This window comes from Danio rerio, chromosome 8, assembly GCF_049306965.1.
Source record: "Danio rerio strain Tuebingen ecotype United States chromosome 8, GRCz12tu, whole genome shotgun sequence".
NCBI lineage: Eukaryota > Metazoa > Chordata > Actinopteri > Cypriniformes > Danionidae > Danio > Danio rerio.
In genome coordinates this window covers 77,501-92,500 of record NC_133183.1, presented here as the reverse complement: position 1 = coordinate 92,500, position 15,000 = coordinate 77,501, and the positions used below count along the sequence as shown (strand labels likewise).

Here is a 15,000-nt window from a genome sequence, read left to right as displayed (position 1 = left end):
ATCTCGTATGAAGCAGGAGATGATGACGTGTGATGACGTGTGCAGGTGCTGTAGTGCTGGCCCAATGCTCAGGGGAACATTTTCAAGCCCTTCCTCTGCACACTCGGGTTTGAAGGGGAACGGTACAACAACAGAACTGGGATTGGGCCTTACACTCTCACTCACACACATGCTGACACACTCACCGATGTCTGTCCGTCTGTCTGTCTCTCTGTGTGTGTGTGTGTGTGTCCTCCACAGGCTGACGATAGCCTTCTTCTCTCTGTCGGGTCTGGATGTTCTGGGCGCTCTGGATGTTGTGGACAGACACAGTCTGATCGAGTGGATTTACTCTCTGCAGATCCTGCCCACCGCTGACCGTGAGTCCACACACACCGCGTGCGTGCATGTGTGTGTCTGTCTCCCTTCTTTATCATGAGTGTGTGTGTGTGTGTGTGTGTGTGTGTGTGTGTATGTATGTGTTCTTTTCAGTATGTGCATGTGTGTGTTTTCTATTCATCGTGTGTGTGTGTTCTCTTCATTGTGTGTGTGTGTGTGTGTTTGTGTTTTCTTTTTGTTATGTGTGTGCACACATTTTCTTTATTCATTTCTTGTGTGTGTGTGTGTGTGTGTGTGTGTGTGTGTGTGTGTGTGTGTGTGTGTGTGTGTGTGTGTGTGTGTGTGTGTGTGTGTGTTCTCTCCATCCTCAGAGTCGAATCTCCAGCGCTGTGGCTTCAGAGGATCTTCCCACATTGGTGTTCCCTACAGCTCGTCTAAGGTGCGGAGAATCTGTGTGTGCTGCAGAACCACTAGCATACGGCAGAGGGCGCACACACACACACAATATCAAACAGTAGAGGACACACACACACACACACACAATATCAGACAGTAGAGGACACACACACACACACACACACACAGAGTGTGACAGTTCTTCCCTCTGTCTGGTTATCAGCATGTATCATTGCTGGATTATACACTTATTATAATATTAACATGATTATTGACAGTGCAGGTTATAGAGTCATATTCTGTCTGATACTGATCACTTGCTTTGTTTATCAAATAAAGTGGATGTAATTGGATGTGCAGTTTAAAAATTAAACTCAAGTTAAGAAGGTATTACTAATTATTTCATATATTGAGGATTTAGTTACGACAATCCCAAAATCATCCCGCAGCAGTAGATTATTAATAAAGCAGCAGAAATGCCTGCAGATGCCGCCGGGCTCTAGTGATGAGACGGTTAGTGATGAGGTGAGGAGATCCCGGAGTCTGCAGCTCTGCCGTCACTCATGTGCAGGATATACAGTGCTGGTGTGTGTGTGTGTGTGTGTGTGTGTGTGTCACCCAGCTGTGCTCCTGATCTCCGCAGGGCCCCGGGGCTCCTCACCCCTATGACAGTGGGCACGTGACCATGACCTACACCGGGCTGGCGTGTCTGCTGATCTTGGGTGATGATCTGGGCCGTGTGGATCGGGCCGCGTGTGTGTCGGGGCTGCGTGCGCTGCAGCTGGAGGACGGCAGGTAACGTCTGCATGACTGCTCTCCCCCGCCGCATGCCCGCGCTCACTCTGCTTCTGCTCTGCAGCTTCTACGCCGTGCCCGAGGGCAGCGAGAACGACATGCGCTTCGTCTACTGCGCAGCCTGCATCTGCTTCATGCTGGACGACTGGAGCGGGATGGACCGGCAGAAGACCATCGACTACATCCGCAGGAGCACAGTGAGACACTTCCTGTTCAGCTCAGTCACTTCCTGTTTACTCGACTCTTAAGCTGCGTCTCAAATGGCACACTCATGCACTTATGCACTATGTACTTCTGCACTTACACACTCAGCAGTACAGTACATGCATGCAGCAGCGTCCCAAATGGAGCACTAATGTATTTTTAATAAGCGGACATCAACCTGTTCCCCTGACAGTCTCCAAATCAGTGAAATAAACGACTGAATTATCAGATAACACCTGCCGTGAGTATAGCCGCATTCACCATCGGGAGGCGCTATAATCACTCTCGCAGGGGAATTCTGCTGTCACCATCCAAAATCAATACAGTTATTCGCATGTTCGCCCGATAGCTCCGCCCCTTCCGCTACGTGAGCAAACCTGCGGCCGCTGAGTGTGTGTAGTGTCCAACATTACACACTTCACTTTAGCAGCTGAATGAGTGCAGCACCCGGGTAACTGAAGTGCTCTTATCATTGTTAGAGTTTTCAGTGTGAACACACTACTCACACTATTATACTACACAATAGCCGCATTTCCACTATCGGGCCAGTGCGAGCCAGGGCTTTAATCGGGCCGGGCCGGGCCAATAGCCCGGGAGGTTGAGAAATGAGGCTGAAATCATGTCGCGTTTCCACTGGCGGGCTAAAGCTCACAGCGCGTCACGCAAACACCGCCCCCAGAACGTCCCCGAATCAAACGTCACACAACCCGCCCACTTCAGTGGGAATGAGGCAGATAAAGCACACCATGGAATCATCACGAAACGAAACCATTAAAATGAAGACAACCGAAACAAACAAACGACACGTTACTGTACAGCAGTACATTATATGTCTATATGCACAGACCTGTGTATTTCCATTCATTACATTTGTTTACTCGCCGACCGACTGCATTGTGCATGGAGTGCTCTCGCCACTAACGCAGGGACCCAACACAGAGAGCGCACACATCCATAATATAAAGCCACAGAAATTCTCCTTTATAACTCGATATGGCATGTATTTTTTAACATCCTCGTGTTGATAGAAGTCGTGTTAAGTTTTCAGCACAAGAGCGAGTAGCCTAATAAAATATAGCCATATTTGTTGCGCTCGGCAGCTATTCACTAAAGCTCTTCATTTAAAGTTTCATTTATAAATTTAACCACGTCATATAAAAACATAAACAGTTGTTTGAGGATATAGAACACATTTTGTGTTTGGACTTTCCCCCGATGCGTTTAAAGCAGCGAGTGCTGCGCAGGACTGAGTGACAGAAAAAAAGGTATAGGAGATTCTGCTTTCACTCACCCAAATAATGCTCTGTTTGCGCGATTTGATTAATATCATCGTATCCAAATACTTTATAAATATTTACTTATATAAATATTTACTTTATATAAATATTTCAAACCTTCTCCGGTGTTTATTGTTTTTAAAAAATATCAAAAATCTTTTTTTTTTTCAGACAGGTCTTTGCAAAATGAAAGTTAGGCTATATGTGGGTTTAAAACGGTTTGATTTATGGATTGTATATAGGCTACCTGCATTGTTACAGCTAGCTTTTGTTTATTTTATATTGCTTTATTTATTTAATGTGATTTTATATATATCCGATATTTGTAATTCTTTAAATTATATTTCAATATAGCTTAGGCTATTTTATCAGGATATGACACTATATTGTTTAAAGTCTACGAAAGTGGGCGCGTAATTTGTTAAGTTTATGTCTTTCTGTTGTATTTATATGTGTATTATCTCCAAAATAAAGAAAGAAAAAAGCCGCTCGCGGCATAACAGAGCTGTGAAGGAGCGCTTTTTCCCGGTCTCACACACACATACAGGCATCTAAACATGCACAAACAAACAAACATTTTAAACTTGACAAAAACTCTCGAAAACCTTTACTGTCTGATGTGTTTTTAATATGGTGTAATGATTATTATGCGTTATTGAAACATAAAGGAGGACGCAGCAAAGAACGTCACTATAAATTAAAACTACTTTATTATTTTATGCAGCAGCCTTACATTTAAAAGGGAAACATAAGGGTGATCATACGCAAAAAGACCCCAGACTATAAGGCTAGATGTTTTCTTTCCCTTATTTCTTTATTTGTTTGGCGCATGTACTCATGTGCGATCAGAAAACTGCCCGCCTCTCCTTTCACTCCGCCCCGAAGCCCCAGCTGGCACTCCTTGGCCCAAGGTATTCGGCGGGCCGAAAAAGGCCGGCTGCTGGCCCCGAGAAAGCCCCGCTTTGGCCCGATTAGGCCCCGGAAGTGACAGTGGAAACCCCACTGGCCTTGGCACCCCCTGGCTCGCTCGCTTTAGGCGCGATAGTGGAAACGCGGCTAATGGCGTAGAATAGTGCACAAGTATGCGATTTGGGACGCGGGCTTTAGATTCTCATGTTAGCGGTGCCGATGATCACCTGATCACCTTTGACCTTCAGCACAGAGGGTCAGCCGGGGTCAGAGGTCACGCAGGCGTCTCTGATCTCCATGGTGACGTAAGGGTCACGGTGACGGCTCATCAGCGCGCTGCTACACTGAACACACATGACTCGATTCACGCTTCTGATTGGTTCTCGGGATATATCGGCTTTAGCTGTGAAAGGCAGGCGGCGTTTAGCGCTTGTGCTAACAGACGGTGATCTGTGAATACACTGAGATTTAGATGAGGAGGAGCACATCTGTGTTGATGGTGAACTGCATGCCTGAAGCCGTCACTCAGTTTGGGTGGTGTAGCGGCGTCTATACAGCACTTATTGACTGTATTGGGTAGATTCCTCTGTTAGCTGTGCAGTCAGACACAATAACACACATCATAACAGCAGAGCTGCTTTATTTTGGTCTAAACCACTTATGAAGCAGATCTGAACCGTCCAGATTACACCAGAGGAGATTACCAGCTGAGGAGCAGGCCGTGGGAAGAGTCGACAGCAGAACCGGATTGACCATGAGATCACTGAAGCCCCCGCTGTTTAATGGAGGAGCTGATTAACCCAGCACACATCAGTCATGCACACTGCCAACACACAGAGAGCAAGGAAACATTAGTGTAGTATATCCAGTGTATATAGCGGCGCCGCTGCAGTCATGTGTCCATCAGAGACTCTCACTCACACACGTGCTGGACTGATGCTGTAGCTGGAGTGTGGATGTGGGATGCTCAGCTCTCAGCTGCGCTGCGTATACGACGTCTCGTAAAACCACAGACTGCACACTGAGATCAGTCTACTGCGAGCGCACGCTGGAGCTTCACCACATTACTCTCTATTCTCTGAGTAATCAAGAGATCCTGAAATCCTCCACCAAAAACAGAGATCATCAGAGAAATGTTGGAGCTGCTCTGACTAATGCTGGGGTCAGAGGTCCAGGTGTGTGTGTGTGTGTGTGTTCACTGACTGCTGCTCTTCTTCTTCTTCAGTCGTTTGACTTCGGCATCGGGCAGGGCGCCGGCCTGGAGTCTCACGGTGAGTCTGACACTCTACTGTATTACACACACACACACACACACACACACACACACACCGTGAGTGTTTTTAGGGGTACAATGTGTGTGTGTTCTCAGGTGGCTCCACCTTCTGTGCCGTGGCGTCGCTGTGCATGATGGGAAAGCTGCAGGAGGTGTTCAGCGAGCGTGAGCTGGGTCGTCTGCGCCGCTGGTGTGTGCTCCGACAGCAGAACGGCTTCCAGGGACGACCCAACAAACCTGTGGACACCTGCTACTCCTTCTGGGTCGGGGCCACGCTGCAGGTGTGTGTGTGAGTTTGTTTGTTTGTGTGTGTGTGTGTGTGTAAGTGTGTGTGAGTTTGTGTGTGTTTGTGTGTGTTTGTGTGTGTGTTTGTGTGTGTTTGTGTGTGTGTGTGTGTGTGTGTGTGTGTGTGTGTGTGTGTGTGTGTGTGTGTGTGCGCGTGTGTGTTTGTCTGTGTCTGTGTGTCCAGTTCAGTGTCAGTATGATTGAACTCTGCAGCAAAGCAGCTTACTGAGTGTGTGAGAGCTGCATCAGAGCAGAGCTCATTAATATTCACAACCATCCCAAATAAGGTCAATAATGGAGGCTATATTACAGAGCAGTAAACGAGTGCTCTACTGTTAATAACCGACTACACAGATTACTGCAGCGCAAATAAACTGATGTGTGTGTGTGTGTGTTCTCTGTCTCCACAGCTGTTGGATGTGTTCCAGTACACAAACTTTGAGAAGAACCGGAACTATATTCTGTCCACTCAGGACCGGCTGGTGGGCGGCTTCGCTAAATGGCCCGACAGTCACCCAGGTGAGATTACAGCGGTTCTGTTTATCGTCAGCCGAAACCGCAGAGAAAGCCGATCCTGTAGAGCTGTGTGTGTGTGTGTGTGTGTGTGTGTGTGTGTGTGTCTCCAGTTACTGAGGCTCTGATGTTTTCCATTCTCTCTCCATGACTGATAATCACGCTGACCTTATTTCCGCATCCGCTGGGCTTTATCCCGCTCTGCAGACGTGAACGGGGGAATATTGAGTTACGCACACGCATAAAGAGACTAAATATGAGCGCAGGACACCGACACGACCTGTGTGAGAGCAGTAACCCGACACGCACTCATGACTGGAGGATAACACAGATATTAGCTGATCAGAACCGTGCAGGAGGGCTAATGCTCAAACACATCAATAATGGAGCACACACACACACACACACAAAGCAGCTGATTTTGTGCACACACACCTTCTGGAGGTGGAGAGAGACTGATGACATCACAGGGTTGTAATGAGGTCAGCGTGAATAATTAATGAGCTGTTAAAGGCGCAGTGGTGTTTTACTGACCTGTGTGTGTGTGTGTGTGTGTGTGTGTGTGTAGACCCTCTCCACACCTACTTCGGCATCTGTGGTCTGTCCCTGATGGGTGAAGCGGGTCTGCAGCCGGTGCACGCGGCGCTCAACATCAGCCTGCGGGCGTCCGACAGTCTGCGGCGGCTGCACGAGTGCTGGAGGCGGAGCCGCACGTGACCCCTGACCCCTGCGCTGTCCAGCTCTGATACCTCACAGTCACACACACACCCAGCATGATGAATTATTGATCACGCCAGCGCCCTCCGCCACTGCAGGATCAGCTTCATCATCATCATCATCATCATCAGTGCTGGACTCTGCCTTACAGACGCACACGCCGACGCCACCTACAGTCCAGCGCAGCGTCTGCACTCTATAGCTGTGCTCTACTGTACACACACACACACACACACACACAGGCGCGGCCGCGGAGTGTTTCTGTCCTGTTGAGTGTGTGTTCCTGCAGTGTCCTCTTCATGTGCCTCAGATCTCTTGCAGATGCAGATATAATGAACACACACACACACACACACATACACCACATCTACACTGAAGACATGCGAGTGTGTGTCGAGGATCAGATAATGGATGTATTTGTACTATAACGTGAAGCGCAGCGGTGACGGCGACACGGCTCAGCTGTCATCATGTGTGAGGAGTGAGACTATGCTGGAGCCGTGTGTGTGTGTGTGTGTGTGTGTGTGTGTGTGTGTGTGTGTGTGTGTAATAGCAGCTAATAAAGCAGAGTGAGTTTCCAGCCTGAGTTTCTGATTTACTCCAGCTCATCCTGCTGCAAAACACCGCAGTGCTCTCATTTACTGTGCTGATTTACCCCTCACACACACACACACACACACACAATCTCACAACACTCAATCTTTCACACACACTCACACACACACACACAATCTCACAAACACTCAATCTTTCACACACACACACAAACTCAATCCCACAAACACTCAACCTTTCACACACACACACACACACATACACTTGTTTGTAAGTACTGTGTGTCTTGTTCACAGTAATGGATATAAGAGTGATGTGTGTGTGTGTGTGTGTGTGTGTGTGTGTGTGTGTGTGTGTGTGTTTGTGTGTTTGTGTGTGTGTGTGTGTTTGTGTGTGTGTGTGTGTGTGTGTGTGTGTGTGTGTGTGTGTGTGTGTGTGTGTGTGTGTGTTCGTGCTGGTGAAGCGTGTCTGTCAGAGGAACTGGCCCTGAGCTGCAGCAGGAGTCTCCGTCATCTACAGCAGCGCTTCTCCAACTTTATTGATGACGCTCCCCTCAGAAACAGACTGTCCCTCCCGGTTCCAGCATAATGAGCTGTGGCTGCTGAACTGCTGCAGTGTAACAGGCCGATACAGCAGCCACAGCTCTGCAGTTCAATAATGTGCAAGATTCATTACAGGATAAAGAATATTATTATTATCGGCCACTTTAAACCTGATAAACGGTTTGAACATGAACACTGCTGTGCTAAAATGTGTAAAATGTCCACGTTTAAATTGAAATGTGCTCCTAAAGGTCATTAGATGGTAGACTACTGTTCTTAAAAAGTTTAAAAATCTCCTGTGCTTAAATGTTAACCTGAAGTGTGCTATTCATCAACACCTGGAGATGGACCTCATAAATATAGGCTTTATGTCCTCATATTCGTATATGAATCATTTTTAATACATGTTTAAACATATGTTGCATGTACATATGACATGTTGGATTACTCTGCGTACCACTAGAAGGCAGCCCGCGTACTACAGTTTAAGAACCACTGATCTACAGTATTACTGTTATTATTATTATTATTATTCCCCTTCACACACACACTCGCGCGCGCGCGCCTCCAGCTCATGATGATCAAACTTTAATGAGCTGTCAGATCTACACAAAGAGCCGTCAGTCACCGGAGCCACGCCCACCGAGCGGCAGTGGGCGGAGTCTGTTGTGTCCGGGAGTGAATGAAGGAGCTGCTGTGGAGGAGCGGAGGGTCAGAGGAGGAGAACACACACACGCCGCGGTCATCTTCATCTTCTTCATCATCATCTTTATCATCTCCATCTTCATCTCCATCTCCATCATCCTCAGCTCCAGCATGTCGGACTCGGAGATGTCGGAGTTCGCCAGTCTCGTGGAGCGCCTCGACAGAGGAGAGGTCAGTGTCAGTGTCAGTGTCAGTGCTGTGATGATCCAGCTGATCGATCATTGATGATCAGATCGGTTTCTCTGCAGATGCTCGGTGTCAGACACAATGACGGATCCGCGCGTCCCCGTGACGTCACTCCTCCGCCCTCGGACGCTTCATTCTGATTGTAATAAAGCGCGCGTTTAACCGCCGACGTGGAAATAATCGCGTCGTGCATTAATGTGCCCGTCTCGGACCCCGCCCCTTATTTAAATACTAAATAGTTTCGCTGCAGGGTTGCTATAGTCACGGGCTCTGGCCCCGCCCCTCGGCCGCCGGGTGCGCGCATTAACGGCGGTCACTCGCGCCGCCCGGTTCATTGTCGAAGTTATCGCTCGAGAGGCGGGAGTTTACCGACACTTTTCCTCAGAAGTTTACCGTGAAGCTGACCGGAGAACGGCGGAGTCTGTGCTGAATCTGCCATCATGTCCAGGCGGAGCTCACTCATAGTAAGTTCCCGAGTCCGCACCGGTTCTCCTCAATCCTCATCCCGCCGGTAAAGCCGCTGTTTACCGTGTTTGCTCTGTTAACGTTACCGTATTTCAGAAATGTGCAGTTTATAGGCCTCACACACACACACACACACACACACACACACACACACACACACACGGCCAACTTCATCACAGCGGCGAACAAGTGCACTTAGGAAAAAGGCGAAGTGAACAATGGAGGAAAGAGGACACTTCCCCAAACGGCGGAGATCAGCTGATCAGGCACGGATCCATTACTGACTGAGTGTGTGTATCGTCTGTCTGTCTCCGTGTGTGTCTTCTCTGCACGTGTGTGTGATAATCACACACACACACACACTCGACCTCAGTGCATGTGTGTATCTGTGCATCTCTCATTCACATGTAGGCGCTGTATTGGCCCGAGCAGAGCAGACCGTGTAAAATACCGAGAAACGCGGAGAGAAAGACGGTAAGAGTAGAGTAAAGGTGAGCAATACTGCAGGGTACAGGTGATGAACAGTCAGTCCACAAGTCAACACTTCCAGTTGTGTGTTGGATACAGTGGAGAGGATCATTGTTGGTTCCTCAGGCGGTGGCAGGAGTACAGAACCTGAGCTGCTAACACACACACACACACACACACACACACACACACACACACACACACACAGTAAGATGGGCAGGTTCTTACTGTTCGGCAGGGACTCATAGTTGTGTTTGATTTCCCTTCCTCTCTCTCTCTCTCTCTCTCTGTCTGTGTGTGTGTGTGTGTGTGTGTGTGTGTGTGTGTGTGTGTGTGTTTGTGTGTGTGTGTGTTTGTGTGTGCATGCGCAGGTGCCGATGAAGAGTATTGAGCGTGAGCTGATCTGCCCCATCTGTAAGGAGCTGTTCACACACCCGCTCATCCTGCCCTGTCAGCACAGCATCTGCCACCGCTGCGTCAAGGAGCTGCTGTTCCCCAACCATGAGGACTCCTTCAGCACCGACGCCGGCTCCGAGAGCTCCAACCCGGGCAGCCCACGCTCCAGAGTGCCCTCGCCCGGCCTGGACAAGCTGGTGCGCTCAGGTGAGGAGTGTGTGTGCACGCTCAGGTGAGGTGTGTGTGTGCACGCTCAGGTGAGGTGTGTGTGTGTGTGTGCACGCTCAGGTGAGGTGTGTGTGTGTGCTCAGGAGTCCTCAAGAGTTGTTTATGGTGTTTGTCTTGTTTATCAACCCTGTGTGTGTGTGTATGTGTGTGTGTGTGTGTGTGTGTCATTGGGGCTCCTTGAGGCTCGTGCACACCGGCTGCAGGTCGCTGATGTTCAGAGTCTGCGCAGCGTGAAGCAGCACAATCCCTCTGCCAGTAGAAGAGCAGAAATACTCCAGAACACGAGTGTGGCATTATCCACTACACACACACACACACACACACACACACACACACACACACACACACACTCGGTTTAGTGTGTGTGTGTGTGTGAGCCGCTGCTGATGGTCAGTGTGCTGATCAGCCGGTGTGCAGGAGCTGTGGGTCTGTCCTCATAAAGCTAGTTTGTGTTTCAGTGCTCCTGCGCTAGCCTGGACTGCAGGTGTGTGTGGTTGTGTGTGTGTTCACTGCACTTCTGTTTCCTCATGCTTGTCTTCTGTGTCGCTGCAGCCGCGCTGAGGAGGTCATTTGGAGGGAGAGGTAGATGTGGGTCTGGTGGCATTAGCCGTTGTGTGTGTGTGTGTGTGTGTGTGTGTGTGTGTGTGTGTGTGTGTGTGTGTTAGCCTGTGTGCTGTGCTCTTTGCTTGTGGAAGTTTGCAGATTCTTCTTGACTCTGAACACAGCCGGAGCCTGCAGTACTGACCGATGCTGAATGGGGGCGCTGTGGTGCTCAGTACACACACACACACACACACACACACACACACACACAGGCTGAAGGATAAACCCCCTGACTGGTGCACATTCGTCTGTGGTGTGTGTGTGGTCTGCAGTGGAGCTCCAGACTGTAGTGCTGTGAGCTGTTGATGATTCTCACACACATAATAAACACAACAGCCCATACACACACACACACACGAAGATCCCAGATCTGGCCTTCATCATCTTCATCATCACCCCTGAGGCTCGGTGCTCTCCTCCGCCTGTGCTGATGTGCTCTTGTGGAGCTGGATTGGTCCAGTGGTGGTTCAGCTCTGGATGTTTCTGCAGCCGCTGCTCCGTCCGCGAGCGCCCCGTGAGCATCCTGTCAGAGTCCTGCCATGTGTCGGGTCCGGATCGGCCGGTGTTTTCTCTCCTCTGTCTGGTTGCGGCTGCTTCAGCTCTCAGCATGCAGCACTACACACACACACACACACACACACACACACACACAGAGAGTACACACACAGTACACACTTTACTTACACATACACACACACCCATGCCCAACCTGACCCAAACGCCAGGCATGCGCTGCTCCATCTGTGCTGCACGTATGTGTGTGTTTGTGTCTGCTCTGTGCTTTTTCCGTCTCTCATGTGTCCCAGTGTGTGCATGTGTGTGCGTGCGTGTGCGTGTGTGTGTGTGTGTGTGAAATTTCCAGACTCTGGAGATGTCCAGCATTAGGCCTGAACAGAGGGCTGATGCAGTGCTGGGTTACAGGGTGTGAAGTGTTCTCATGATCTCATTAGCAGAGCATCTTCACCTGCTGTTTCCCACCTGGAAGTCAGTCGTCTGCTACACACACACACACACACACACACACACACACACACACACACGCTCTCAGGAGATGAGGGTCGCTGTTAGGGTGTTCCTGATGTAGAAGCTGCGTGATTTAGGACCTGGATTTAAAATAATTATTGTGTGTGTGTGTGTGTGTGTGTGTGTGAAGTTGTGGTTAATTTGGTTAATTAAGTCACTAATTTGCTCCTAAACCGCTGCCGCTCCTTCATGATAAATGTCACCCTCTGACTCAGCCAATCAGACGGCTCTGAGGTGGGGCTGTGTGTTTGACCAATCACAGAGCAGTGTTTGATGAATCACCTCTGCAGTTTGGCACGACAGGAGCAGGAGTGACGCACCGCAGCTTTACTAACACTGAGCTTCACCCCACGCCTCAATGAACCGCTGCTGTGTGTGTGTGCGTGTTCTTGTGCGTGTGTGTGCGTGTGCGCGCTGTGTGTCTAGCCAGAGAAGCTATGTCAAACTCAAAAAATCTATAGTGTGTGTATGGGTGTTGTTCATGTGTGTGACTGAGTGCGTGTGTGTGTGTGTGTGTGTGTGTGCGCACGCATGTCTGTATAAGAGCCTGTGTGTGTGTGCATATTTTACCTGCAGCTGTGTTCTGATTTTGTGTGTGTGTGTGTGTCAGGCTCCATCTGCTCTCCGGGATGGCGACGCTCCTCTGTGACTCCCCGTGTCACCTCTTTCCCGTGCCCGGGCTGCCAGCACGACATCGACCTCGGTGAGCGCGGCATCAGCATGCTGTTCCGGAACTTCACTCTGGAGAGCATCGTGGAGCGCTACCGTCAGGCGGCACGCGCCGCCGTGGCCATCATGTGTGGAGTGTGTAAGCCGCCACCGCAGGAGGCCACCAAGAGCTGCATGGACTGCAAGGCCAGTTTCTGCAACGAGTGCTTCAAACTGCACCACCCCTGGGGGACGCCCCGCGCCCAGCATGAGTATGTGGGACCCACCACCAACTTCAGGCCCAAGGTGAGGAGACAGCCTATAGTAATCATCGTCATTCACGGTGCAGCCCATAGTAACCCTCGTCATTCACACTGCGGCCCATAGTAACCCTCTTCATTCACGGTGCGGCCCATAGTAACCCTCGTCATTCACGGTGCGGCCCATAGTAACCCTCGTCATTCACGGTGCAGCCCATAGTAACCCTCGTCATTCACGGTGCAGCCCATAGTAACCCTCTTCATTCACGGTGCGGCCCATAGTAACCCTCGTCATTCACGGTGCAGCCCATAGTAACCCTCGTCATTCACACTTTGGCCCATAGTAGCCCTCGTCATTCACACTGCGGCCCATAGTAACCCTCGTCATTCACACTGCGGACCATAGTAACCCTCGTCATTCACACTGCGGCCCATAATAACCCTCGTCAATGCGGCCCATAGTAACCCTCGTCATTCACACTGCGGCCCATAGTAACCTTCGTCATTCACGCTGCGGCCCATAGTAACCCTCGTCATTCACGCTGCGGCCCATAGTAACCCTCGTCATTCACGGTGCAGCCCATAGTAATCCTCGTCATTCACGTTGCAGCCCATAGTAACCCTCGTCATTCACGGTGCAGCCCATAGTAACCCTCGTCATTCACGGTGCAGCCCATAGTAACCCTCGTCATTCACGGTGCAGCCCATAGTAACCCTCGTCATTCACACTGTGGCGCAGCCAATAGTAACCCTCGTCATTCACACTGCGGCCCATAGTAACCCTCGTCATTCACACTGCGGCCCATAGTAACCCTCGTCATTCACACTGCGGCCCATAGTAACCCTCGTCATTCACACTGCGGCCCATAGTAACCCTCGTCATTCACACTGCGCCCCATAGTAACCCTCGTCATTCACGCTGCGGCCCATAATAACCCTCGTCATTCACGCTGCGGCCCATAGTAACCCTCGCCATTCACGCTGCGGCCCATAGTAACCCTCGTCATTCACGCTGCGGCCCATAGTAACCCTCGTCATTCACGCTGCGGCCCATAGTAACCCTCGTCATTCTCGCTGCAGCCCATAGTAACCCTCGTCATTCACACTGTGGCCCATAATAACCCTCGTCATCCACACTGCGGCCCATAGTAACCCTCGTCATCCACACTGCGGCCCATAGTAACCCTCGTCATTCACACGGCAGTCCATAGTAACTCTGGTTCTGTGCAGGTTCTGATGTGTCCGGAGCATGAGATGGAGAAGGTGAACATGTACTGTGAGGTCTGCCGGCGGCCCGTCTGCCACCTCTGCAAGCTGGGCGGGTCTCATGCCAACCACAGGGTGACCTCCATGAGCAGCGCGTACAAGATCCTGAAGGTGTGGCGACCCGAATCACACACACATTTACTTACAGCAGAAACACACAGAGTCCGTCAGTAACTATATATATATATATATATATATATATATATATATATATATATATATATATATATATATATATATATATATATAGTATTTGTCTGTCTGTGTGTGTGTGTGTGTGTGTGTGTGTGTGTGTGTGTGTGTGTGTGTGTGTGTGTGTGTGTGTGTGTGTGTGTGTGTGTGTGTGTGTGTGTGTGTGTGTGTGTGTGTGTGCTAGAGAACTGACTGCGGTTGCTGAATGGACTGTTTGATTAGATTGATTACAGTCAGCATCTCCATCTACAACAGATACTGCACGATTAAAATAACCAGATCATTATCCTCTCTGCAGCCGTGCGTTCAGATATTTGTTTGCTGTTGTTTGTTTGTAACCTTGACATAGCAAGGTTTTCTCTATCACAGGATTTTTTTTATGTTATTACTATATTGTACTAATTGTAATAGTATTAATTATGTATTATTATTATCATCGTTGATACCTCCTCTGTGTGTGTGTGTGTGTGTGTGTGTGTGTGTGTGCGTGCGTGCATGCGTGTGATGTTTAGCTGAGAGCAGTGAGTCTGCATCTGCTAGCCGAGATGGAAATGGTTACAGATGTGTGTTCGAGCATCTCATTCAGAGAATTACAGATGTGCATCTCATTAGGGAGAATAGTTAGAGATGTGCATTCATGCATCTCATTAAGAGCATCAGAACAGCAGTAATCATATGAGTGCACACACACACACACACACACACACACACACTGCTCATGGTTATCGTCTGTTGGTGATGGTATTGGCCTGTATGATTCTGTCAGTGTTTACAGT

General features: G+C 49.5%; 2 protein-coding genes across 3 annotated transcripts in view; both read left to right on the top strand.

The window, feature by feature from the left end:
* Positions 1-7,261, top strand: part of pggt1b (protein geranylgeranyltransferase type I, beta subunit) — an 11,397-nt gene extending 4,136 nt beyond the window's left edge. The window contains 8 exon segments of the mRNA NM_001030255.2: positions 241-359; positions 690-757; positions 1,358-1,509; positions 1,574-1,706; positions 5,125-5,170; positions 5,269-5,453; positions 5,868-5,976; positions 6,539-7,261. Of these exon segments, the coding sequence (NP_001025426.1) occupies positions 241-359; positions 690-757; positions 1,358-1,509; positions 1,574-1,706; positions 5,125-5,170; positions 5,269-5,453; positions 5,868-5,976; positions 6,539-6,687 (961 nt within the window). The 3' untranslated portion in view covers positions 6,688-7,261.
* Positions 7,262-8,463: 1,202 nt separating this feature from the next.
* Positions 8,464-15,000, top strand: part of trim36 (tripartite motif containing 36) — a 16,294-nt gene continuing 9,757 nt past the window's right edge. The window contains 4 exon segments of one of the 2 annotated variants that reach the window (NM_001362441.1): positions 8,464-8,660; positions 9,980-10,211; positions 12,469-12,812; positions 13,997-14,143. In NM_001362441.1, coding sequence (NP_001349370.1) covers positions 8,601-8,660; positions 9,980-10,211; positions 12,469-12,812; positions 13,997-14,143 — 783 coding nt within the window. In that variant the 5' untranslated portion in view covers positions 8,464-8,600. 2 annotated transcript variants of the gene reach the window in all.